At 46.0% G+C, this 25,514-nt stretch overlaps 1 protein-coding gene across 1 annotated transcript in view; it reads right to left on the bottom strand.

Moving 5' to 3' along the window:
* Positions 1–25,514, bottom strand: part of LOC138248710 (E3 ubiquitin-protein ligase TTC3-like) — a 1,210,547-nt gene that overhangs the window by 1,155,046 nt on the left and 29,987 nt on the right. Inside the window, exon 4 of the mRNA XM_069202542.1 lies at positions 22,453–22,579. Within this exon, the coding sequence (XP_069058643.1) occupies positions 22,453–22,579 (127 nt within the window). The remainder of the gene's footprint in view (positions 1–22,452; positions 22,580–25,514) is intronic.

Genomic DNA, 25,514 nt, shown 5'->3' with positions numbered 1-25,514 from the left:
CACGAGAAAGAGCACGGGCAATTAACAAGAAAACACGAGAAACAGCACAAGCAAGCGAACGAGTACGAACACGTGCAAGAGAACAAGAAAGTGCAAATAGAGCACGAGAAAGATTTAGAAAGAGCACTAGCAAGGAACTAGAAAGAGCACCAGCAAGAACGAGAAAGAGCATGAATGAGCACCAGCAAGAACGAGAAAGAGCATGAATGAGCACGAGAAAGAACGTGAATGAGCACGAGAAAGAGCACAAGCAAGAAAACGAGAACAAGCAAGACAATGAGCACAAGACAACGAGCAAGATCACAAGAAAGAACAAAAGCACAAGCAAGACCACAAACAAGAGCACAAGAAAAGCACGAGAGAGCACAAGAAAGAACACGAGCAAGAGCACAAGAAAAGCAAGAACATGAGAAAGAACATGAGAAAGGGAACGAGAAAGGGAACGAGAAAGGGAACGAGAAAGGGAACGAGAAAGGGAACGAGAAAGGGAACGAGAAAGGGAACGAGAAAGGGAACGAGAAAGGGAACGTTATGTTATTTGGATTTATATAGCGCATAACTGTCCAAAGGCCTTGAAGCGCTCAAACTTGAAGCAAAAACATACAGCAAAAATAAATTAAAGTTCAGACCCTGAATAGCCATGCCTTGAGGGCTTTGCGGAAAGATAGTTCCTGGTCCATTGCTCGTATGCTAGTCGGCAGTGAGTTCCACAACCTTGCCCCTTTATATGCCAGAGAGCTTCCCCCCCCATCTGGCTTTCTTCACTTTAGGAATAACTGCCAGATATGCTGATGAAGATCTAAGTGATCTATTGGGTATGTAAAAGGTCGCTAATGACCTCAGCATTTCAGGACCTCGATTATGCAAAGCTCTATGCATATGGCATAATGTTTTAAACTGTATCTTCTTGCCTACTGGCAGCCAGTGCAATGATGAAATTCCATCTTTAATGGATTCCTGTTTAGGAATATTCAGTACCAGGCGTGCTGTAGCATTTTGTATTCTGCAATCTTTTAATGACATAACCCGGGGAGCCCATAAACAGCACATTCCGATAGTCAATTCGGGAACCAATTAATGCCTGTGCAATTATCCTTCTGGCTGTGAGCGGTAGGATGGTAAAGATCCTTCTCAACAATCTAAGAAGGCCAAAGGAGGAAGCCGCTATTTTATTAGCTTGATGCACCATTGACAGTTGTGGATCGAGCCAGACCCCTAGACTTTTAATAAAATCTTTAGGTGGCGGTAAAAAAAAACATTTCTTCAGTCACTGAGGGATTCCTGATGGGCTTTCCTGATTGTCCAAAAATCATCACCTCTGTTTTATTGTCATTCAATTTGAGTTTACTTCCAGTCATCCATGCTGCCACCGCTTGGAGACATGGACCAAATGCTGACTCTATAGAGCGGGAATCCAGTGAAAGAGATAACTAGTTGTGTGTCATCTGCATAAGACACCAGAGTTAGCCCAAAGGGCTGGATTATTTCTTCCAATGGTAACATGTAAATATTGAATAGCGTGGGGCTAAGAGAAGACCCCTGTGGAACTCCACATCTGCTCTCAATTTGATCTGAGAAGCATGACCTATCTAGGACCTGAAAAGACCTATCTTTAACAAATGAATTGATCCAGTCTAGAGCGGTCTCAGATAGTCCAATATCTTGTATCCTATTCATTAGTATATCCAGGTCTACTGTATCAAAAAAGGCACTGAGGTCTAGAAGAATAATAGCTGTTTCTATGCCCCTATCTAGTCACATTTTAACTTAACACCAATTTTAAAGTAACACCAATTAATGCAGTCTCTGTCCCATGTAGTGGTCTGAAGCCATCTGAGTAGCATGTAGAATGTTAATGGCTTTCAGAAAAATAGACAATTGAGTTTGAACATGTTTTTCAGCTATTTTAGACAGAATCGGCAATAGTGAAATAGGCCTACAGTTACTAAGAAGTTCTGGATCAAGATTAGGCTTCTTCAGTAAAGGCTTGACAATGGCATGTTTGATGGCATTTGTCATAAAAGGAAATGTCACAGGTTCACCTAGTAGTATTACCTGGGGAGGGGCTGGATCCATAAGTGATCCTGATTTAATAGCTTGAAGCTATTTGTTTTCTCATTGATAATGCGGAAGATCTGTTTAGGTGCATTAGCTGCCTGTTCGATCTTTTCTGTATAATATCTGGGTTGAGCGGATTTAATTTCAGTATGATAAATCCGAACGGCTTTTTTGTATTCATACTTTAAAGATTCAGTATGTGACTTCCTCCATCTCCTTTCCCTTTTGAGGTGCAACAGATGTGTTGTAAACCAGGGAGAATTCCGTCTACCACATCCCCTTCCCCTGGTGCATAGTGGTAGAAGTGCATCTAAACTGTTCACAATCCAGGCGCCAAAGTATTTTGATAGATCCATGACATTATTTTGGCTGGATGGTTGATTCCTTTCAAGGGTGTAAATCCAGGCATCAGCATTAAGCTTATGCCAGCACCTGGAAGGTAGAATCATATTATGCACCAATTTCTTATGTCATGGTATAATTAATTCCAATCTTATCAAAAAATGGTCAGACCAAGCCAGAGGATAAGAGGCCATGGGTATTAACTCTTTAATCTTTGAAAAATCCATGTCAATAGTATGCCACTTATTATGTGTGGGACCCTTAATCAATTGTATTAAACCCAGTGCCTTCATATTTGCGATCAGAGATTTAGTAGTCGAACTATCTGTCTCCTCAACATGAATATTAAGATCACCTAATAGCGTAAAATTAGGTTTCGTACAAATCAACTCTGCTATATTCTCTGCCAGAGATGGCAGAATTTTCCATGGAACCCGGAGGACGATAAACCAGGGCACCTGACAGGGTAAATTGAGGATTCAGGTTGATTTAAAAAAACATACTCTCACACCCTATAATCTGTAAAGGGTGTGACTTAACTGTTAGATCTTCCTTGTAGATTAAAGCAATACCTCCACCTTTGTTAGCGACTATCGAGTCTGCATATTTGGTATCCTTTCGGTAATGCTAATGCTACATCAAAGGCTGATCCTTCATGTAACTAAGTTTCCGTCAGGCAAACCAGTGTGGGTTTAGTCTGTTCTAATAATAAATATATATCAAGTTTATGAGCGGTTAAAGAATAACAATTGACCAGAAAGATTAAACATTTATTAGTTCCTTGCTTGACTGATTTATCCAAGGTCAGTTGTTGGGACCATTGACAAATTGAGCATTTAAGTGTTCCGAATTCCTGGGGTCTATAGTACTGATACACATATTATGGGTGGCGGTCCTTAGCAAATGAAGGTCTTTCGAATCATACTTAATCCCTCCAGATTTCATTGAGGTTTGGGCAGAGAAACTGGGCCCGGGGCATGTTCTGGTGCGGATGGGCGCACACAGGCTTCCCTTTGGCACGTCATCAGCGCGCCTGCAGCGCGAGTCCGCTGCGCATCACTTGCATCTGGGCTAGAAATAGCCCAAATGCCGAGAGACACTATACCCCCAACTTTCCCCAAAATGGCAGCTGTAAAAGTGCTTCTCCCCCAGAGAAAAAATGGCTGTCTGAATTCTCAGTTCCCCACACCAGGCCACTGAACACGGACCAAGGTGAGGTCAAAAATGGCAATAAAGAACTTAACGATTCTCGATCTCTCGGTCCACTAAATTGTCCCCCAAACTCCAACTACTGTTTGTGCAAATAGGCAATCTTCATAAAAAGAACAAGAAAAAAAGTGTCCCCTAAAACTTTACTTCGCAAAGAAGGTGACTAACCACCAGGTTTAAGAACTTCAAAAATAGTCGCTATATTTAAAAAATTCAAGTTAAAAACTATCACATAATAACAGTGCTCCCCCACTGCTCACCGTTCGCTGATGAGAAGGAGCACAAGAAAAAGTAAGATAACGAGAGAGCAAGAGAATGAGAGAGAGAATGTGAGTGTGTGTGTGTGTGTGTGTGTAACATACGTGTGTGTGTGTGTGTATGCGGGTGCACAACGTGCCATGCAGCCCGTGACATGTGGCTCTGATCTGGTGGTAAAGAAGTATCTCAAGAGTGTGGGGAGGGCCCAGAGGGTGCGAATGAAAGTAAGAAGTGGTCTTCAGGATATAGATTAACAAAGGGATAGGAAGTTTTGTCCGCATGCCTCCGGCCCAGTCCCCTTGTCCAGCAATGGCAGCAGTAGAGGATTCTGTGCAAGAGGGACAGATGGTGTGTATAGGCAGGTGTAGGAAGTTGGCTCTGTATATACTATCTCAAAGTGAGAGATAGTGTGCACAGAGTCCAAGGGTTCCCCTTAGAGGTTGATAGTGGCAAAATTAGATAATTCTAATGCTCTATTTTGTGGTAGTATGGTCAAGCAGCAGGCTTATCAGAGGGTCGTGTTAAGTATTTGTTGTACACACACAGGCAATAAATGAGGAACACACATTCAAAGACTTAACTCCAGGCCAATCCTTTTTAGATAGAAAAATATATTTTCTTAATTTATTTTAGAACCACAAGATTCAAGATTTGAAGTAAATGCATAAAATGTAAGGTACTCCACACAGGTAAGCAATCAATCAATCAATCACAGACATTTATAAAGCGCGCTACTTACCCGTTAGGGTTTCAAGGTGCTGAGCGAGGGGGTGGGGGGTGGGGGGGTGGGGGAGAGAGGAGACTGCTACTGCTCGAAGAGCCAGGTCTTGAGGAGTCTTCTGAAGGCGAGTAGGTCTTGAGCCTGTCGGAGGTAGGTAGGGAGCGTGTTCCAGGTCTTGGCGGCGAGGTAGGTGAAGGATCTGCCGCCGGAGGTGGTTCGTTGGATGTGGGGGACTGTGGCGAGGGCGAGGCTCGCGGATCGCAGTTGGCGGGTCGGTGTGTAGAAGTTGAGTCTGTCGTTGAGGTAGGAGGGGCCGGCGTTGTGGAGTGCTTTGTGTGCGTGGGTGAGGAGCTTGAAGGTGACCCTTTTGTCGACGGGAAGCCAGTGGAGCTCTTTGAGGAGAGGGGTGATGTGGCTGTGGCGGGGTGCGTTGGTGATGAGTCGGGCTGAGGCGTTTTGGATGCGTTGGAGTCGTTGGAGGTGTTTTGCTGGGATTCCTGCATAGAGTGCGTTGCCGTAGTCCAGTCTGCTGCTGACGAGGGCGTGGGTCACTCTCTTCCTGGTGTCGGTCGGGATCCACTTGTAGATCCTGCGGAGGGTGTTGTAGCAGGAGGAGGTGACGGCACTGACTTGTCTGTCCATGGAGAGTGCAGAGTCGAGGATGAATCCCAAGTTGCGGGCGTGGTCGGTGGGCGTCGGAGCCGTTCCAAGGGTGGTGGGCCACCACGAGTCGTCCCAGGCGGAGGGAGATGTCCCGAGGATGAGGATTTCTGTCTTGTCGGTGTTGAGTTTCAGGTGGCTATTTCACATCCAGTCGGCGACTGCTTTCATTCCTTCGTGGAGGTTGGCTTTGGCGGTGGCAGGGTCGTTGGTGAGGGAGAGGATGAGCTGGGTGTCGTCGGCATAGGTGATGATGTTGAGGTCGTAACGGCGGGCCACTTGTGTGAGGGGGGCCATGTAAATGTTGAACAGCGTTGGGCTCAGGGAGGAGCCCTGGGGGGCGCCGCAGATGATGTTGTTGGCTTCTGAGCGGAAGGGTGGGAGGCGGACGGTCTGTGTTCTGCCGGAGAGGAAGGATGAGGTCCAGGCTAGGGCTTTTTCCTGGATGCCGGCTTCTTGGAGGCGTGATAGTAGGGTGCGGTGGCAGACCATGTCGAAGGCCGCGGAGAGGTCTAGGAGGATGAGGGCGGAGGTCTCGCCGTGGTCGAGTTGGCGTCTGATGTCATCTGTGGCGGCGATGAGGGCGGTCTCGGTGCTGTGGTTGCGTCTAAATCCGGTTTGTGAGGGGTCGAGGACGTTGTGGTCTTCGATGTGGCGTGTCAGTTGAAGGTTGACGATCTTTTCTGCGACTTTTGCTGGGTAGGGGGGGAGGGAGATGGGGCGGAAGTTCTTGAGGTCCTTGGGGTCGGCTTTGGGTTTCTTGAGGAGGGCGTTGATGTCTGCGTGCTTCCAGCTTTCCGGAAAGGTGCCTGTTTCGAAGGAGGCGTTGATGGTCTTGCAGAGTTGGGACGCGATGATAGAGTCGGCTTTGTTGAAGATGTGGTGGGGGCAGGGGACAGCCGGTGATCCGTAGTGGATAGAGTTCATGATTTTGCGTGTTGCGTCGTCGTCGACGTTGGGCCAGGCGGTGATGGGGTTGGTGAGGCTTGGGTTCGAGGTGGTGACGGAGGTGGGCGTGGTCGGGGTGTTGAAGCTGCTGTGGATGTCGGCGATCTTGCTGTGGAAAAAAGCGGCGAGGGAGTCGCAAAGTTCCTGAGAGGGCGGGATGTCGTTGACGTTGGCCCTGGGGGTGGATAGTTCCTGTACGATGCGGAAGAGCTCTTTGCTGTCGCGTGCGTTGTTGTCTAGGCGGTCTTTGAAGGAGGACCACTAGGTGGTCCTGATGAGGTGGTGGTGTCGGCGGGTTGCGTCTTTGAGGGTTGCGTGGTTGTCCGGTGTGTGTTCTTGGAGCCATTTCTTTTCCAGTTTCCTGCAGGCGCGTTTGGAGGCCAGGAGTTCGTCGGTGAACCAGGAGGCTTTCTTGCTGGCGAGGTTGCTGGGGGGTTTCTTCAGTGGGGCGAGGATGTTGGCGCAGTTGTTGATCCATTGTCTGAAGTTGCAGGCCGCGGTGTCTGGGTCGGTGGGCTCGTTCGGTGGGTTCTGGGAGAGGGTGCTGAGAAGTTGTTCTTCGGTGACTTTGCCCCAGTTGCGGCGGGGGAGTTGGCGGCTGTGGTGGTGTGCGGTGTTTTTGTTGTAGGTGAAGTGGATGCAGTGGTGGTCAGTCCAGTAGGGTTCTGTGGTGTCGTTGAAGGTAACGTGGTCGCTGGTGGAGAAGATGGCGTCCAGTGTGTGTCCGGCGGCGTGGGTTGGTAAGCAGGGAACTTTGAATTAAAGCAGTAGTACACACAGTATAGGTTAAAATGGCAATAAGCTATCTTAAAAGTGGGCACAGTGCAAAAATCAACAGTTCCTGGGGGAAGTAAGAATTGGTTAGTTTCTAGGGTACGTAAAGCACTTACACAGTCAGTCTCCTGGGCCTAGGGTTCAAGGCAACCCCAAAGCCACAGCACCAGCAACACAGGGCCAGTCAGGTGCAGAGGTCAAAAGGAGGGCCCAAAACACATAGGCGCCTATGGAGAACAGGGGTGCTCCGGTCCTAGTCTGCTAACCGGTAAGTACCTGCGTCCTCGGGGAGCAGACCAGGGCTTTTTTTTTTTTACAGCTCAGGGGGGAGGGGGGGGGAGTCACACACAAGCACACAAAACACACCCTCAGCAGCACAGGGGCAGCCGGGTGCAGTGTGCAAAGTAGGCGTCGGATTTGCTATTGAAAGCAATGAAGTGACCTGGGGGTCACTCTGGAGATGCAGGCAGGGCACAGGGGGGCTTCTCGGGCCAGCCGACTGGGCTAGGATGAGGGCCGCCTGCTGGTCACTCCTGTAGGTAGTTCCCCTCGGTCCTGGGGGCTGCGGGTGCAGTGCTTGGTCCAGGCATTGGGTTCCTTTGTTACCAGGCAGTCGCGGTCAGGGGGAGCCTCTGGATCCTCTCTGCAGGCGTCGCTGTGGGGGTGCAAAGAGGTCAACTCAGGGTGTCCACGTCGTCAGAATCGACTAGGAGTCCTCTCTGTGGTGTTTGTTGTCCTGGAATCGAGTAAGGGGGCGTCGGGTGCAGAGTGTGAAGACTCATGCTTCTGGCAGGAAGTGAGAATCTCTTGAAAGTTGTTTCTTTGTTGCTGTTTCTGGACAGAACCGCTGTCCTTGGGAGGTTCTTGGTTCTTTAGGTGCAGGTCAGCCCTCTGAGTACTCCGAGGTCGCTGGTCCTGCTGGATGCATCATTGTGCAGGTTCTTTGAGTCTGGAGACAGGCCAGTAGGTCTGGGGCCAAGTCAGTTGGTGTCTCCATCGTCTCTGCGGGGCTTTCAGGTCAGCAGTCCTTCTTCTTGTTGTAGGTTGCAGGAATCTGATTTCCTGGGTTCAGGGTTGCCCCTAAATACTCAATTTAGGGGTGTGTTTAGGTCTGGGGGGCAGTAGCCAATGGCTACTGTCCTGGAGGGTGGCTACAATTCCTAGTGGGGGAATCCTCCAAAACAAGATGGAGGATTTCGTAAGGCAGCAATCACCTCAGCTCAGGACACCTTAGGGGCGGTCCTGACTGGTGGGTGACTCCTCTTTGTTTTTCTCATTATCTCCTCCGGACTTGCCGCCAAAAGTGGGGGCTGTGTCCAGTGGGGGGGGGGGGGGGGGGGGGGGGGGGCAGGCATCTCCACTAGCTGGGGTGCCCTGGGGCATTGAAACACAAAACCTGAGCCTTTGAGGCTCACTGCTAGGTGTTACAGTTCCTGCAGGGGGAGGTGTGAAGCACATCCACCCAGTGCAGGCTTTGTTTCTGGCCTCTGAAAGCACAAAGGATCTCACCCCAGGGGGTCAGAAACTCGTCTCAGTGGCAGGCTGGCACAGACCAGTCAGTCCTGCACTGAAGGATTGGGTAAAATACAGGGGGCATCTCTAAGATGCCCTCTGTGTGCATTTTTTTTAAATAAATCCAGCACTGGCATCTGTGTGAGTTTATTACTCTGAGAAGTTTGATACCAAACTTTCCAGTGTTCAGTGTAGCCATTATGGAACTGTGGAGTTCGTTTTGACAAACTCCCAGACCATATACTTAATATGGTCACACTGTATTTACAATGTCTAAGAATGGACTTAGACACTGAAGGGGCATACTGCTCATGCAGCTATGCCCTCACCTGTAGTATAGTGCACCCTGCCTTAGGGCTTTAAGGCCTGCTAGAGGGGTGACTTACCTATGCCACAGGCAGTTTTTTCTGTGCATGGCACCTTGAGGGGAACGCCATGTCGACTTTGCCTTTTTCTCCCCACCAACACACACAATCTGCAATGGCAGTGTGCATGTGTTAGGTCAGGGGTCCCTAAGGGTGACAACACATGCTGTAGCCCTTAGGGACCTTCTCTGGTCACAGAACCCTTGGTACCACTGGTACCTTTTACAAGGGACTTATCTGTGTGCCAGGGGTGTGCCAATTGCGGAAACAATGGTACATTTTTAGTGAAAGAACACTGGTGCTGGGGCCTGGTTAGCAGGGTCCCAGCACCCTTCTCAGTCAAATCAGCATCAATCAGGCAAAATGTGGGGAGTAACTGCAACAAGGAGCCAATTTCATATGCAGGAAAATAGGGCGTGTCACTGCAAGCCACCCCACACCTATTGCACACACTCCACCGTATCAACATCAGATTACAGCGGTTTATATGGTTTGTAGAGCACCATGGCGAGGGGGCACAGTGCTGCACGATCCGCCTCAACAGCAGTGTGTGGTTTGAATTGCGTTGGATAGAGCAAAAATGAATGTATTGAGCCAGAGTGCAGAGTGCATAAACAGACAAATTTGGCATGCCCAGTCCCCCCTGTTGGAAGGGTAGAGTGAGTGTCTCCCATGTGATCCAAGGTTGCTTGCTGGCCCAAATAGGGGCAACGAGGTTAGAGCACAGCCACTGTAAAAAAAATGTGCAGTTACTGGGATTGTATGTTTATAAAAAGGTACAGAAATGTAGGCAGAACGACCATTTTTGCAGTGACTATCTGACCTGTCACGTATAATGGCAACCGGGTCCACACCAGAATGCTCTTTTCTAGCCACTCCAAAGCACGGCCATAATTGTCTTTCTAGAGTTCATCAAGGTCCCGGCTAAGCCAAATGCACAGATATAGCGCACTGGTTCAGAGGCCCATTGCAGCAGGTATTCTGTGGCAAACGGTTGTGTGCACTCCATGAGGGGGAATAGTGTGTACTTGGCCCACCTGACGTGGATATTAGAATATCAACGGAAAGAATGACCTCGCAAATAACTGGCCTTAAGTAAACTTTGGGGTTTATGAACATATAGCAACACATCACCCGTGTACATTGAAACCACCAAGCTCCTGGTCGTGAAACAGAGGCATCTTCAGGAGTGATGTTGCTGCAAACGGGCCATAAGGGGCTTCATCACTACAGAAATAAGATTGGAGACAGCGGACACCCTGGGAGAGTCCGGTGGGTAATTGGGAATGGCTCTGACAGCATGCTATTAAGGCAGAAGTGGGCGGTAGGGAAGATGTATAGGAGGAATCAAGTGAATAATGTGCAGACTGAGACTGAGCCACAATAGCAGTTAGAATATGCATGGCCACTATAGGGAGCAGAATGCCTTTGCGTCATCCAGGAGTATGGAAGCCGCAGCAAGTTCAGTCAATTGAGTGCATGAGGTCAAACACTGTGCGGAGGTTATGGGAAGTGGATTTACCCAGCACAAACTCTGATTGGTTGGGCGTACGTTGTCAGGCAGCAGCAGGAGGAGGCAGTTTGTGAGAGGTTTTGTCAGTATTTTATGTCAACATTTATCATGGAGAGCAGTTGGTAGGAGTCACAGACATCTGCCGGCATGCCATGTTTCCGAACAGTAACTGCCTCACACAGAGACGGTGGCAACGCCCCGGACACCAGAGTCCTCATACACCAACAGCAGTTAAGGAGCCAGCAGGTCTGTGTACTCTTTGTAGAAAGAGGTGGTAAGAACACCTAACCCCGGCGCTCTTTCGCCAGGCATAGTCCGAATGACTTGTATGGTTCCCTTCGCAGAGAAAGGGGCGTCCCGATACGAACAATGTCTAGCCAAAGCAGCTGCACTGAGTCTAGATTTGTGGTTAGTTCTTCTTCATCGGGCACTGGCGTTGCCTCAGAGTTTAGAGTAGAAGAAGGTCATGGTTTGGAGAAGCCCATTAGGAGCAGACTGACACTTTTGTCACTCTTTAAGGAGCTCAACCACATAGGTTTGCACAGCATACCAGCTAACGTCCGGTCAGGGTGAACACCATCACCATATCAGCGTAAATATTAGATTTCACCTAGGGCCTCTTCCAATTATTCTGAGAGTTTCGCACGGACAGTTTGCAATGGTGGTGGCATATTTAGTGGTGCAGTATTCCAGCTCTAGGGATTGAAGGGCCCATTTCAGCGTTGTCAGTTACCCACGTATTGCCCTGAGAATGCAGATTGTTCTGCAACACAGACACCCCATATTACTGCTTTAAAGGCCTCCCAAAGGGTCAACTGGGAAGACATTGAGCCAATGTTGGTGCTGAAGTAGTCTGTGATTGCGGTGTGGATCTCATCCCAAAATACTGCGTCCTGGAGAGCTTCAGAGGGCAGCTGCCAGGTAAAGGCTTGCGGAGTTGATTGCGGTAATGAGAGTGCCAACAGAACATGGCCAAGTTTGGAGAGGGTGCAGTGCATATGTGTCACCGAGATGGACTAGTTAAGGGAGTCACAGGAGTAGCCAGTAATCTATACATGACTGCACATTGTGTGAGGTGGAAACACAAGTGCCCTCCACGCTGGTCACATGAGTGAGTTGCCAGATGTCTTTTAGGTAGTGATCGCTCATAAGCGTGTGAAGTTTGGATTGGGGTGCCTAGGAGCAACCGAGCAATCCAGTGCACTGTCATGGACAACATTAAAGTCTCCCCACCAAATTACAGCCTCCCGGGCCAAAGCTAGTGATTAATCGTCAGATCACTGAAAAATGTTTGTGGCCATCTGTTCGGCCTGCATATGGAGCCCAGTATGATGGGGTGTCTATGCAGTGTGCTGACAACAAGGACATATTTCCTCTTGTCATCGCATAGGGTACATCACAATTGTATGGCCACTCCTCTGGTATAGAGTGATGTGTAGGTGTCAGCGCACCAGTCCGCGTGTAGTTGGCATGCAGACAACAAGGTTTAGTGGAGTGCCTGGAGGAAGCAAATATGTATGTGGTGCCTATAGGCGAGTACCAATCTGGTCTTACTTCGGTCATTTAGCCCACAGATGTTCCATGTTAGGCACCTGGTTGTCATTGCGCTGAGCCAAGGCGGTGGCAATTATGTAGAGTGTGGGGCCAAAAGCAGCGTGTGACTGAGGGAGTTGGGAAATGATGCAGAGAATGGGTTGCATCACAAGAAAGGAAAATCAACCAACAAAAGGCCTATAATTTGGAACTCAAACCCCCAAAACATGGTTGAAAACTTCGATCTCATCTCCTACCCCAAACACAGTCCTACAACAGGAGTCATTCCTGAGGGTGGTAGCAAGCCAGACAAACACCCCAGTCAGAAACCAACAGGGTGTTCAATCGGGTGCAAAGGCACCCATTATGTGTTCTGCAGGCTCCAATGGTGGATTGTCAGCACGAAGGCTCAGGGCATCCATAGGCACAGAAGGGCCATTCAATTCCACAGGTGTGCCGCCCAGAAGTACAAGCGCATCGTCAGCATGGCAAGGGAGGCAAAGCACTTCCAGCACTGTCAAGACCGCGCCTATTGTCTACAAACAGGTTTCGAATATATTGCAGGGATGCCCGGGGCGACGTCACCTTAGCAGTGATGTGTTTGGCGAACTTTACATCATCCATGAAGTAGTGAGGTTTTCCTTCGTAGGGGGATGTGCAACTTGGCAGGACATAGAAAAGCGTATCGGATGTCTGCTTTTTGAAGGAGTCCTTTGCCAGATAGAAATTCTCAGTGGGTAGCCTGCACTGACAGGGTAAAATCAGGGTAGAAGGAGACCGCATTGCCCTGCTAAGGCGAAGAACCATGTCCTGGTTGTTAAGGAGTCTGGCAACTATGGGTCGGGCAGGGTCCCCTGGGGTTGCACGGACCAAGGGAATGATGGGCCCACTTTACAATGAAGACAGGGGATAAAGACGATCCGCATAGTGTCCCATTTATTCTATGGCTGTGGTCTCAGGATATCTGTAATGCAGAGATTGTTGAGCCTAGAGCGTGCTTCCAGGTCCTCATTTTTAAGTCTGATAAGTTCCTGGACCTCGTCCATGCACAAGAGATGCTCGCCTGTGACCGCCTGGGCGTCATCTGGCACGATGTTTTCAAGGTGGCCACGGCAGTCTTCATGTTGTCAATGCAGTTGGTACGAAAGTCAAATTTTGTATCTACTGTACGCAGACTGTTTTTAACATCAATGAGCAGCTCCTTGAGGTTATCTTGTTGGGGGGAGGGTCTCCACAAGACCAGTCAGGGGGTTATCCTGCTGGAGCATGGAGATCAGAGTGGTGCATTTGGCATTTGCCCTCAAAAGTTAGTTTGGATTGCCATGCATCCTATTTCCCCATGGCTGGTCAAGTTGCGAGGTAGGCCAGGGTCCGCAGCCAATGTGCTGAACTGTGAGGCACCACAGTGATTCCTGTCCTGTGGGGCACAAAGGATCAAGATGAGTGGAGCGGCACCTGACAAGGGTCCAGTTTCCCACCTCCCCCAGCCCCCCGGAGTGATGTTGTCCAGTTGGGGGGCACAAGAAGTTGTGGAATACAGGGCTGGGGGAGGAGTCCTTAATGGTACTAGGTGGCAGCATGTAACTGAGGAAGTAGGGAAATGATGCAGAGTAAGGGATGTGTCAAGGAAAAGGAAAGTCAACCAACATAAGCCCTGTAACGCAGAACTCAACCCCTAAACATGTGGGTCATCAGGAGTGCCATAAAGAGTAAGCCAGCAGTGCCAGAGTGGTGGGCCTGGTTGAACGATGGGGACCCTTCTTGTGTTAAAATCACAAGGGTGCAGTTCTGGCCCAGATGAGGCTCACTCCTGGCAGGAAGGATCACACTGTGAAAAATGGTGGGGTCAGGGCATTGTGCAGTACTCACAGGCACCAATAGTGTGCTGAAAGGGCAGGGAAAGAGGCAGCTGCACAAGGCACCACTCACACACCTGCATGGGAGGATGGCATACTGGGCGGCCAAGCAGACCCCTGCATTTCATCCAGTGCCAAAAGCGCTCAAGGCAGGCCAGCAGCTGAGAGATAGTGGGGCAGAGTCCAGGGGTCTTGCTCCCTGCCACCTCCTGTATGCAGCAGTAGGGAGGCATGCTGGCCGTCAAAGGCTGCACGTCACCAGTCGGGTCGTCAGGCTGCACAGACCCATGGCAGGTCATTGCATGGCTCCCTGGGGCCCAGGCAGGTGTGAATAGCAAGGTGCAGCCCTCGAGAATGTACACAGAGGCGGGCCGCTGTCGAGGCCCAGTACAGGCCGCATCAGGAGCTAGTGCAGTGCGAGTACCATGTGTGACCTGGCAGACCTCCAATGGCACAGGTGACCTCCTCATGGTTTCCTACAGGGTACCATCACGGTTGGGGTGTTAGAAGAGCCTGCGGTGTAAGGATGTCCATCAGGTTCTGGCATCAGCCGGCAGAGCCCTTGAAAGAGCAGTCATCTTGCTGCCGGCCTAGGCTCCGTTCATCAGCACTTCCAAGTTTATGACCGTTCTACAGAAGAGCTGGGCACCTATACAGAGTTGAAAGTACTGTTAAGTACAGTAGAGATTTTAAAGCCATTGTGTGTACGGCATAAAACTGGGTTCACATTCTAGTGTTCCTCCACTTCCTACAGCAGGTAGCCCACAGGTGATCCAGTAGATGAGCTCCTGGTAGAATCCCCAAGTCACAATAAGTTTTTCAGAAATGTGTTAGGGTTGTTTGGGGTTGTAAACACATGTGGCTGACCCTTGCACAGATCTCAGTCTGGCAGGGTATAGCATGGCATATTGGAGGCTTAGATCACAGGTTTTTTTTCTTGGTAGGGATAATCTTGCCCCTGGCGACTTGAAGTGCTTGAGAGAAATCAGGATAAAATTAAAGCGTGGAGGCCTAGTATTGTATGGTGTTTCTCTTGCAAGCAAATTGTAAAAGTTTGTCCCTGTAGTTAAGCAACTTGACTAAAAGCATCTATGGAGGGGTGCTAGGGACTAGCTTCGGAGCAAGCGAGCAGTGGACTCTAACACGAACACCTGAGAGAGGTGCTCACATGGGAAAGTCAATCAGCAGATTCTGTATCAGCTTGCGACATATTGGTGGATTCTGGACTACTGACTATGCACATGTCACAGTGTGGTCAGCTGGCCTTTAAGTCCTCATTTTTAGTTTTAATCTATTCTAGTTCTGTTTTCAGCTTGTTTTGCAGCTTTGATTATAGGGCAGCATTCTTCTTCAATGTCTGAAATTCGCTATTTGTCAGGTACAGCCTATTGTGTTGTCTGTTCAAGTGCGCCTTCATGGCATCCAAGCGCTATGTAAGTGAGCTTATTCTATTATTGATCGCAGTCAAGTTACCTCTCATTTCCAGCAGCAGAGATTTGACATCTGAATCAGCCATGGGATTGTGACTAATGGCTCATACTAATGGGAAAGGCCCTTGGACGTCTTCTTGCCTCCTTCAAATGTGAGTCAGGCCTATCTCCATCTGCTTTGCCCTTGCTGCTGGTCTGGATGGGCTCCGTGTGATGGTAACTGCAAGGGTCTGTCACCTCACGCTCAGAGGGACTGAGGTAATTTACCCTTCACCTCGGCCACCCACTCTCGTACTAAGCAGGGCTCTAAAGAGGTCAAGCACACCAGATACTCCATACAAGCCTCGCACATCGAAGCAGAGGTCTGCTGAGCTTTACCTTATGCTCCCCACTGCAGTCCCATGTCCAGGATCCCGAGTTGGCATGATGCGGCATCGGTTAGTGGCCTGCAAAAACTCTCAGGCTTCCCAAACCCCCAGCAGAGTAATCCTCACTTTGGGGCTTCCCACGCACTGTTGGGGAAGTACCTACTCTCTACTGATGTAGAGCTAGGCCCACTGATTCAGGGGCATGAAGAGTAGGAGAGGAGTCTCATCAGGCTGGCATGGATTGTTCCCAATTATCAGTACACTGCACTTGTGCAGAAGGGCTGCAAGCCAGCAGAAAAGGGTCACACTAGGTGCACACAGCTACCACGCACTGTTGATAGGGTGCTTGCTTCTTCCGGCTCAGTCCTCAGTCTCAATGTCATGCCTCACTCCTAATAAGGGGTAATTCCACTCCAATTAATCTTGTGTACACACCAGTTTAGATTTATCCAATGTATGGTGTCAGTGGACGGATAGCTCCGACCTCTGAAGCCTCCTCAAGAAGTTACCATCTTGTCTACCACTCTCTTGCACTACCTGCAACACTATTTTTACAAGCAAGGTAACTGGTTCTTTTTGTAGCATTAATCTATTCTGGAATCCTAGCAATATATATAACAATCTGTGGAAAAAAAAACTCTTAATTGGGAGCAGCAATGTCGGGCCCAGTAATGTTTTTTGTATAGCTCTACAAGCGTTAAATTTGAACTGCATTTACCAGGATGCAAAGGGGCGAACTCGACTGGGATGTGAGGCAGTGTGCTCCCAACCCGCCTTCCTGTTAAAAGGCTCCCTTGAGCCATTGAGCTGGCGAGCTCTGGAGACGCACCTGTGAGCCTGTGAGTGGTACTAGACCTGAGACGATTTTGGCAGCATTTCCAGCAACCCCAGATATTTTTCGATGCTTTCTACTCTCTACTGATGAGGGGCAACTACCCTGAAACACGTGTATAGAGATGAACAGCAATGACTGCACTAACTTTAGTGAAAAACTTCGGACACTTTCAAGTAAGCGTTAAATTTGAACTGCATTTACCAGGATGCAAAGGGGCGAACTCGACTGGGATGTGAGGCAGTGTGCTCCCAACCCGCCTTCCAGCTCTACAAGGATACATTGGCTACGAACGTTAGGTTAGCTCCTTTCTGTTTGGTGTAGGTGCTTGGTTTAACCTCTATACTTTAATTTGCTAAGTTTTTTAATGTTATGATGGTTTGAACTATACATCAGGTTACTGCGGTGCCAAAAACCTTGGAAAAATGAACTACAAAAATGGTTTCCTGATGTCTTGTGCTTAATATAGTACTGCTCTTCTTATGTATGAAATATTTAACACATGATCCCACATATTAGGAGTCGAGGAAACAAGAGGAAATGTGGAGACTTTGTGTCGGAGTCATCCTAAAAAAATATATAGAGCAACACAAAGCAACCAGGACTGTTACATTGTCATTATGAAACTCAAAGGAACCTTTGCCTGATTTCTGGGAACCAGATGTTCTGAGTAGCTACCTATTTAGAAAGGACATACAGAGTTCATTAAATAATAAAGCGAAGTCTTATACAGTCTTTTGGGTGTCATCCTTCATCACTGGCTCACTACACTTGCCAGAAAACAATTCTGTTGGCAAGTGAGCTGCCTGTGTGAACGCAAAAAATAGCCCCCCTTTTTAACTGTCAGCTACATGTATCTGCAGAGTCTAAAGCTGATGTTAAGCAAGAGCTACCTATATTTTTCCCTACATATTTAGCCCCCTTTTGATATTCCCCAAGTAGGGCTTTTATTAAATCTTCCATATTATCTCATTACTAATGTGCACACATTTTGAGTACGGCATAACTTAGCTATGTGCCACTGAATAGTAGCAGCTGTATCTATTTTGCTCTCCACATCCTCCAGGTCTTTACTATCCTTATCTGGAGGCAGACCTTGAAAAGCAAGGGGTTGTGCTCTTTTGCTTGCTGTTGATATTATAAGGGAGTCCAGCTCCACATGAATCTTTATGCACTGTGAATCATGCAGGGATGGTTTATACAGTTTTCTCTTTGAGCAGAGAAATCAATTTGGTGGCTTGTTTAGAGAACCCTTCTCTACACTGCTGCAGAATATGAGTAAACCTATGAAAATATTTATCTTCTAGGCAAACTTTGTGCAGGAAACAAAATTTCCCTTCTTACACTGCCATGTAAACGTCAAATGCTACTCTTTTTACTTCCCTGCGACACATGGAAACATCATACAGAGGGGATAGACTGGATGGCTGCATCTGCACCTCTTCTCAGTCGAAGATAACGTCTTACCATAACCTCTGCTTTTCTTCGTGTATGTTTTAAGTCATGCCTTCATCATCAATGTCCAGTTGTAACTGTGGTGTTTCCTCTCTACCTGTACCACCAAACACCTATACTTCCAAATAGGTTTTGTCTTCTCCCTTAATGCCTGGTGTGTTTTCCTATACTGATTTTATTTTATCATGATAATAATCAAACATTACAATTGTGATGCACATTTCCTTTAAATTGGATGCCCCCCCCCCCTTTTTTTTCAACTATCAACATTACACCAACATACATTTCAACCTACATTTTTTTTTTTTTTTTAAGGTGATGCAAATCATTTAGGTTTGTGGCAAAATAATCGTGACATAATAAAGAAAATGGCAAAGAAAAAAAAAACTTGGGTCTCCAGGATGGCCTAACGCCACCATCATCCAGTTGCAAACATGTCCATGTCTTTTCCTATGGAATTCATAGCATCAGGGCTGGTCTCATTGTGGATGTATCATGTTGTCATCACTGGTGATCCCTGTGGGCCCACTGTGCCAGGCCTATTGTACTCTGTTCACCCTCCCTATGGTGTGGATCAATGGTCCAGTTGATTTGCACTGGTTTCCTCTTCTTTAAATGCAGACACTATTGTATCCCACGCTTAGGCAAAGTCAGACATTCTCACAACTCTCTTGGTTTGTATATGCAACAGTACAAATGAATGAAAGAAAGAAAGAACCAACATTTGTACAAGCTATTGTTCACTATTACAGGTATCAAGGCACTATGGCGAACACAGCCAAACAAACTACCGTCCTAACAAAAAAATAATTAACTCTAAAACACAAAAACGTCGCCAAAGATATCCATTCCTATCGTCAATGCCGCAAATTTCTGACCTATGTAGGAAAAGCCAAGTTCGTAGGTTTTTCCCACACCTGTCCAGGTTCCTGTTCGCCCGGAGTTCAACCGGTAATTTATGCCACAACTGGGCCGCTTTGATCTCAAATGACCTCTCACCCAACCTTAACCTACCTAAATCTCTGAATCTGATCAGGTATGCTAATGCACCGCATATGTTTCTCTTTGGTTTATAAAAAACAAACTTCCTCTGCAAAAGTAAGGAGCCCTTCCCTTTAACCACTTTGTGGACTATAAAGGGGGCTTTGCATATGATACACTTCTCCAAACGCAGCCAATGTAATGCTTTCAAGGCTGGTTTTATTCAGGGCCAATTTAGCTGCCCGCTTTTGTATCGTATAAAGTTTACTGATAAGTTATTCAAGGCACTCCTAGCAGCAATGCATAACAATAGTCGAATCTACTCAGGATTGTCCCCCGGACCACCAATTTTGCGGGCTGGCTGTGACAATAGAGGGGAAATTTTCCTCACATTTCTCAGCAGCCCAAAACAAGTCGCTACTGTTTTATTTATGTGCGTCTCTAGGGAGAGTCTTTCATCCATAGAGATGCCTAGGTTTCACACAACTTGAGATGACTGAAGGATCTCCGTATTGGCCCACGGCCAGAAGTTTCCCGGAAGCATGAATAGAGGGGGCGCAGCAGAGGAACTCTGTTTGCACTTCATTACATTTTAGATAGTTATGTTTTAGCCAACTAGCCATCGCCTCTAAACAAAGCTGGAAATTCTCAATTGACTTAAAGTCATTCTTCTCAAAGGACACAATCAGGTGAGTATCATCAGCGTAATTCACAAAAGTAATCCTATAAAATCTAATCAGCCTTAGCAGGGGACGTATATATGTATTGAACAGAATAGGGCTTGGAGCCAAGCCCTGTGACACCCTGTGTTACACCTTTACCTCTGATCAAAAAGGCAGTATACTTTCCCATTCAGACTATTTTAATAGTTCTAGCTGCCACATAGCCAGTATGGGTATGTCTACCACTTTCCAACTCAATGCCATCTCACCTCAACTAATACCAGGTCTAGAAACATGATGGAGAATTAGTTTTACACTTGGGTCGAGGGACAGAGTAAACAAGCAGACTTCAGGTGATTGACCTATCTGATCTGTCATTAATTTGGATTGTGATTTTTCTCCCAGTAGTATCTGTGTGCAGCTCTAAACAATATGAGAAAAGTCTGCATCTTCTCTTACACCAGCCCCACCACCCCAATTTAGGGTAATGTGTCTTACACAGTGGGTAGAACTTTCTGTGTGGGTTAAGTAGGTTCTGTGCAAGCAGTTCAAGAGTATTAATTTTAAATTCTGCCTTTCTAGACCTCTTCACAGCAGCAGGTAATTTATGATGTCTATCTTCGTCATCTATGTACAGTCTAGATTGGTTGCCCATATGCCTTTCTTGCAGTCAAGTTAGCTTTTGGCCTGATCAAGTAGTGGTTTGTAGAATAGTTTTACCACCCTAGTTCTATTAATAGATGTGCAGATAATGCTCCGTCCTTTGTGCCTGCGTGGCATGCACTGGCTTGTCCTGGTTTCTTTTGATGCCTGGTGATTTATTTTATGTTGCAGCAATGGCCTCCTCAAAATATCTGTTTTGATAAGGCTGGCTTTCTCAACGGTAAGTGCCCTCTTTCTTCTAGTCATCAATGACATAAAACTTTTTTTGTTTTTCGTAGCCATCCTTCAAATTCAAAAGACTCTTTCTCTAATCAAGTTTGATCATCCACTGTAAAAGAGTGTATACCTTTTGGCAAATCCTTTCCAGTATCGTTTTCCTTGGACCTGGTAAGATGGGATATTTCATAGCAGGATGGGATTTTTTCAGCAACACATTTGACTGACCCTTTTCTATGTGTATAGATTGCTTATGGAGCCCAGTGCACCCATTGTATCCGCTTGAAGATCTTGGCTTCAGCTGTTTAACTATAGACTGGAATGCCCTCTCTGGAGTGCTATGAAAATCTTTTTGCTCTGGGGCACTGTATACTTACGGTCTTAACTGTGTGTGGAGAGATCATGTGGGTGGACTTAGCCAACATCAAAGAGCAGTAAAGCAAGGTGTTGCTGGGAGGACCAAGTATTTGATATTGGAAGGCGTCACAGAGGAATTCCTGTAGCATGCCATGGATACTACTGGTGAATGAAAGTAAGCGAGTAGAAGGAAAGTAGAATACTTGAAGAATTAGTCAAGTAGACATGGTTTTGATCATTTCCTTGTGAGTATACATTATTATATAGAAGCCTAGGTGTTTTTCCACTTCTCGCTTGAGCTAACAACCTTCAGTGCGGTTCAGTTCCTCAGCCTCTAAAGCCAGATATCTTTGAAAGGGGCACTAGTTATCCATCTATAACATACGTATTCCTGTGCCTAGTACATCAGCAGAGATCAGAAAGTATTACAGCAAGGCGTTAGCTGGTAGCAGCCCGACAAAGGGTCACTGTGGTTAAGACTGAGATTCTTAGTTTCAGAACAGTCATTTGATCAGAGAGATACCCATTTGTTTGACCTGTCAAACAGGAACCCTACAGAACATATTGTGAATGGAATGCTGTTTGAGACATGAGTGCCTCAACTCACTTGTCATTTACATAGAGGGAGTTAGAGGACGTTCGTTTTTGTAGAGCTATGCGTGTCGCCCTCCCACCAAATTATAAACATCACAAACCGAAAACAAATAACCCCTAAAAGTGAAGGAAAATGTAGCATTCCTAAATATTGGGCTTCAAGCACCTCCGTTACAAAAAATGCAAACGTCACTCACACCAGGTGACAAGCTTCATCAGAGGGTTGTTACTCATCAAGGACACAGTCCATTATAGGCCTGCTCATTGGTTGCTCCTCTAGGCAAGACTGAATATGCAATTTTAGTTTTTGTACTATTATATATATATATATAAATAAATAAATGACTAATTTTTATATATTTTTTAATATGTGCTGTGGTGGAATTTCATTTTTACGTTGCAACCCTCCACCCCCCAATTCACAGAAAGTTCAAAAGTATTTGGAATTAATACGATCAGACATATCACTGTCAATATGATTCAGGTGTTTTTGGGCATCTAGTACAATCAGCTATCAAGTTAGAGTAAAAAACATTCTTAAAACAAGTGAATGAAAGGGGTCTACTGTGCAATATTGATAATACATATTTCTATATAGGTTTGTCTTCAGCATCAACTCTCTCCTCATTCGTTTGCACCTTTTCAATCTTCATGTTATAAGACTAGACTTCTGAAGTGCCACATGAAGGACCAAAAGCGGATGCAGGTTCCAATCCTAACCACGAAGGCGTACATCATGTCACCTCAACCAGGAGAACTAAAAGTAGATTTATTTCACTGGGTTAAACCTCAGACACCTGAATACACAGAAAGAAGGATCTCATGTAAGCGTGCAGCATATTAGGTGAACAAAAAAATAGGCTTAGCGTAAGTGTAGCCTGCCTCACCGCCTACTGTTCATCACAGCTTCAAGTAATCTGCACCCCTCTCACTGGCTATCTGTTATTTAGGTTTGCAGAGAGCTGGATGTGTGTAAAGTAGCCTACTGGCGGGATCTGTTCACCATTACAACATCTTGTATACCAAAGAGGCTCTTTGTCATGTTAACACAAGTCACCACTGTTAGGGACAGGAACTATAACATAAAATATTGTTACTATTTAAGTGGATGCTAGGTAGGATATTAAAACAGATTGTCCATTTACCCCCACTCAGCAACAGAAACAGCATTTTTCTCGAACATCATCGTCCAGAAGATACGAATCTTTAAAACATCACAGTCATCATGCACCTCTTTCCTTGGTCGATGGAGCCAGTATTTGACAGGATCAACTGTTTCAAAACAAAAAACATGTATATTCAGATATTTTAAATAGATAAATGATTAGCAATCACAATATGTTTGTAATCAACAGTACTTTATATCCCTTTGGGAGCAATAAAGTACATGAACCCAGGTTTGAAACTAGTTTTCTGACAAATCACAGCAAAAGTGCACCACCACTTAGATGTTTTCTGCCTTTGTAAAGCTATCCCACCACATGTATAATTTATTACTATACCTTGACATAAGGGCTGAAATAAGGAAGCTGCTAAACCTTACCCAGAGGCTTCTGATATGGTCCAGTGGTACAGTAACAACCCTCATATATATATTTTTTAATCACGTTTTCACGAACATCTACCTTCCTTGGATTCAAAATATTAAACTCCATGGATTCATGAATAACCTAGTTTTAGGGTTTGGGGGTAATTTGCAGCTGTGGATTTATTCACTGTCATTTCATTTATGATTTGGTACACTTCCTCTTCACATGGAATGATCCATAACTCTCGAGCTTTCTTTTGAAACCCCAGCTGAAAACACTGCCACTTGACATAGGACTTATGATCAAGTACCAGTCCGTTAGCATTCAAACACAGCCAGACTTCTGGAGAAAGAGGTGATATGATAAATTCTCATACTTCTCCATCAGCAGCAGTCTGGGTTTCTGTGTAATGCATAGCTTGGCACTGATGTTAGTAAGGGATGGTATTTTGACCACTGTGGAAAATAACCACTTGTGTTGCCAGTGCTGTTGGACTAGTCCCTTCTCTTTGATATGATGGACTGCTGCTGGCAGTTTGGGCAGAGAGGTGACCAGTGTCACAGAATGTTCAAAACCACACAACACTTTCTTCACCACTACATTCCAACTGATGGTACAGTTAAACTTTCCATCTGCTGAATTCATCTGGAGTACCTTTGAAGTGTAGCAAACAGGACAATGGTTCTTAACGTTTTGACTTCTCTGGACCTGCACTTAATCATTACAGGAATCCGGGGCCCTACTCAATCATTATTGGATTTTGGGGTCACCCATGCCCCTTCTCCCCCAGCCATAATCGGAAGCTAAGGGACTCTGGCCTAAGCAATCTGGACAATTTGAATCTCAAAACAATATGCAAAATACAGAAAAACAATCAAAAGATATACAAAGATGATTAAATATTTTATTAAGTTCACAAATACTCCCAAAAAAATAATGCAAAGGGTGGTACTTTTCTAAATTCAATAGAGGCCAAGCATTGTTCACATAATATTCAATTAGATGTACCTGCATTTCTACTATGAATCAGTCTGAGGATACCAGCCTAATTTTTGACCTCCGGTTTCAAATTCCTTCACGCTTACAGAAAATCTCAATGTTTTTTATTTATTTTTTATTTTGCTAAATCATTTATATATACTTCAATATCCTGTTTTCTAAGCAGTTGCAAACCTCACAAGTAGCCGTTGTGGACCCAAAGGAGTCGGGGGACGAGGGGATAAAAATTACCGAACTAGGGTCATACAAGAAATATTCTCATTCTTCTCTTATAGTGTCAGTTGGCGATACTGGATCAGTTTCCCTCTCCAGATGTAGGACGTATTAGTGAATCCCAAGGTTTATATGAGCTACATTCATTAAAGCACCAGGGCAGGAGATATGGCTTCTAAGAAATTACACCTGGCTGTATCTTGCAATACCCGCACTCAATACTATACACCAAGCACTCAGATGGTTAAATTCTAGACGGCAAGCAGGTTGCAGCCAAATGCCCCTAAAATACTTCTTATTCTATTTGTGATAAAGAAGTAATCTGGACACGCAACTGAGCCCCTTCAACGAATTTTTGGGAAATCCCTGTCAACTAGTAACAAGTTTAGAAATGCAGAGCTGTGGATAGATGAGGACTTGCCATTCAAATCCCACACCATTATCAAAACCTCAGGCATTTTCTTTCAGGAACATGAAATCGCTTTCTTTAGCCTATAAAATGTTCACAAATGGGTGAGTGGTGCGCTACACAACTGTTGTTTAGATTACCAACCTAAGCTTTTTTTCAGGACTGCCCAAGCAAAAAACTGTGTGGAAGCAGAAGGACCAAAATTTGGTTTGGATGCTGGTGGACAGTGTGAACAGAGCTGATCACAAGTCAAACTTGCAGAGAAAGGATCAAATTAAAAATGGGTTGCATTGAAAGCTTTACACACCACTAGTGCATTCTATCTTTGGATTAAAAACGCTAAGATCTACTCCAACATGGGAATTGCATTCATGGAGTAAAGGCCGACTTGGTGGTGGTGGTGGTCACGTGATGCTAGTTGGTCCATTTATCACCCCTTCCTAACGCTTTCACCAACACATTTTCATTAGTTCCAGTAGTTTTCATTGGCTTTGTAATAAGACTTTTTAAATGCTAAATGTGTACCACTGCTTTGTTAGCTATTGCCAATATATGTTTTGTAAGATACTGTGGGAGCCCACAAATGCTGTGCATGGGGGCCTACTAAAAGATTAAATTAGCACAATAGGTATGGTGGAGCAGACGAAAGAAGATAAAAACACCTTCTCTGTTTTTTTGTTTTTTTTTTACACTTGATTCAGAATTTATGTGAGATTAAGGAACACTAAGTTCTCCAACGGGGGGCGGGGGGAGGAATATTCTTCAATGGAAAAGGTGGTCTCACACTTTTCGTGTAATGCTTCAACAATGACCACCTCGCCCCACCCTGGTAGGACAGTGCCACCAAGGAAGACTCAACCTCTTGGTAAAACCTGCACCAGAGGGAGTTCTTATATAAAAGCTACTGGACAAGGCGAGGGATCCAGATCAAATTTAAAATACCTCTGGGACTACCAATGTATTTCACCTATATTAGTGGCATCCGTGGGTATGGGTAAAAACACTGAGACAGTATAAAGAACATAATTACTCTAACAGTCTGTGGAAGCCAACATGT

This window comes from Pleurodeles waltl, chromosome 8 (assembly GCF_031143425.1).
Source record: "Pleurodeles waltl isolate 20211129_DDA chromosome 8, aPleWal1.hap1.20221129, whole genome shotgun sequence".
NCBI classification, from domain to species: Eukaryota; Metazoa; Chordata; class Amphibia; order Caudata; family Salamandridae; genus Pleurodeles; species Pleurodeles waltl.
The sequence above is the reverse complement of the archived record's forward strand: the minus strand, read 5'-3'. Positions and strand labels throughout refer to the sequence as shown.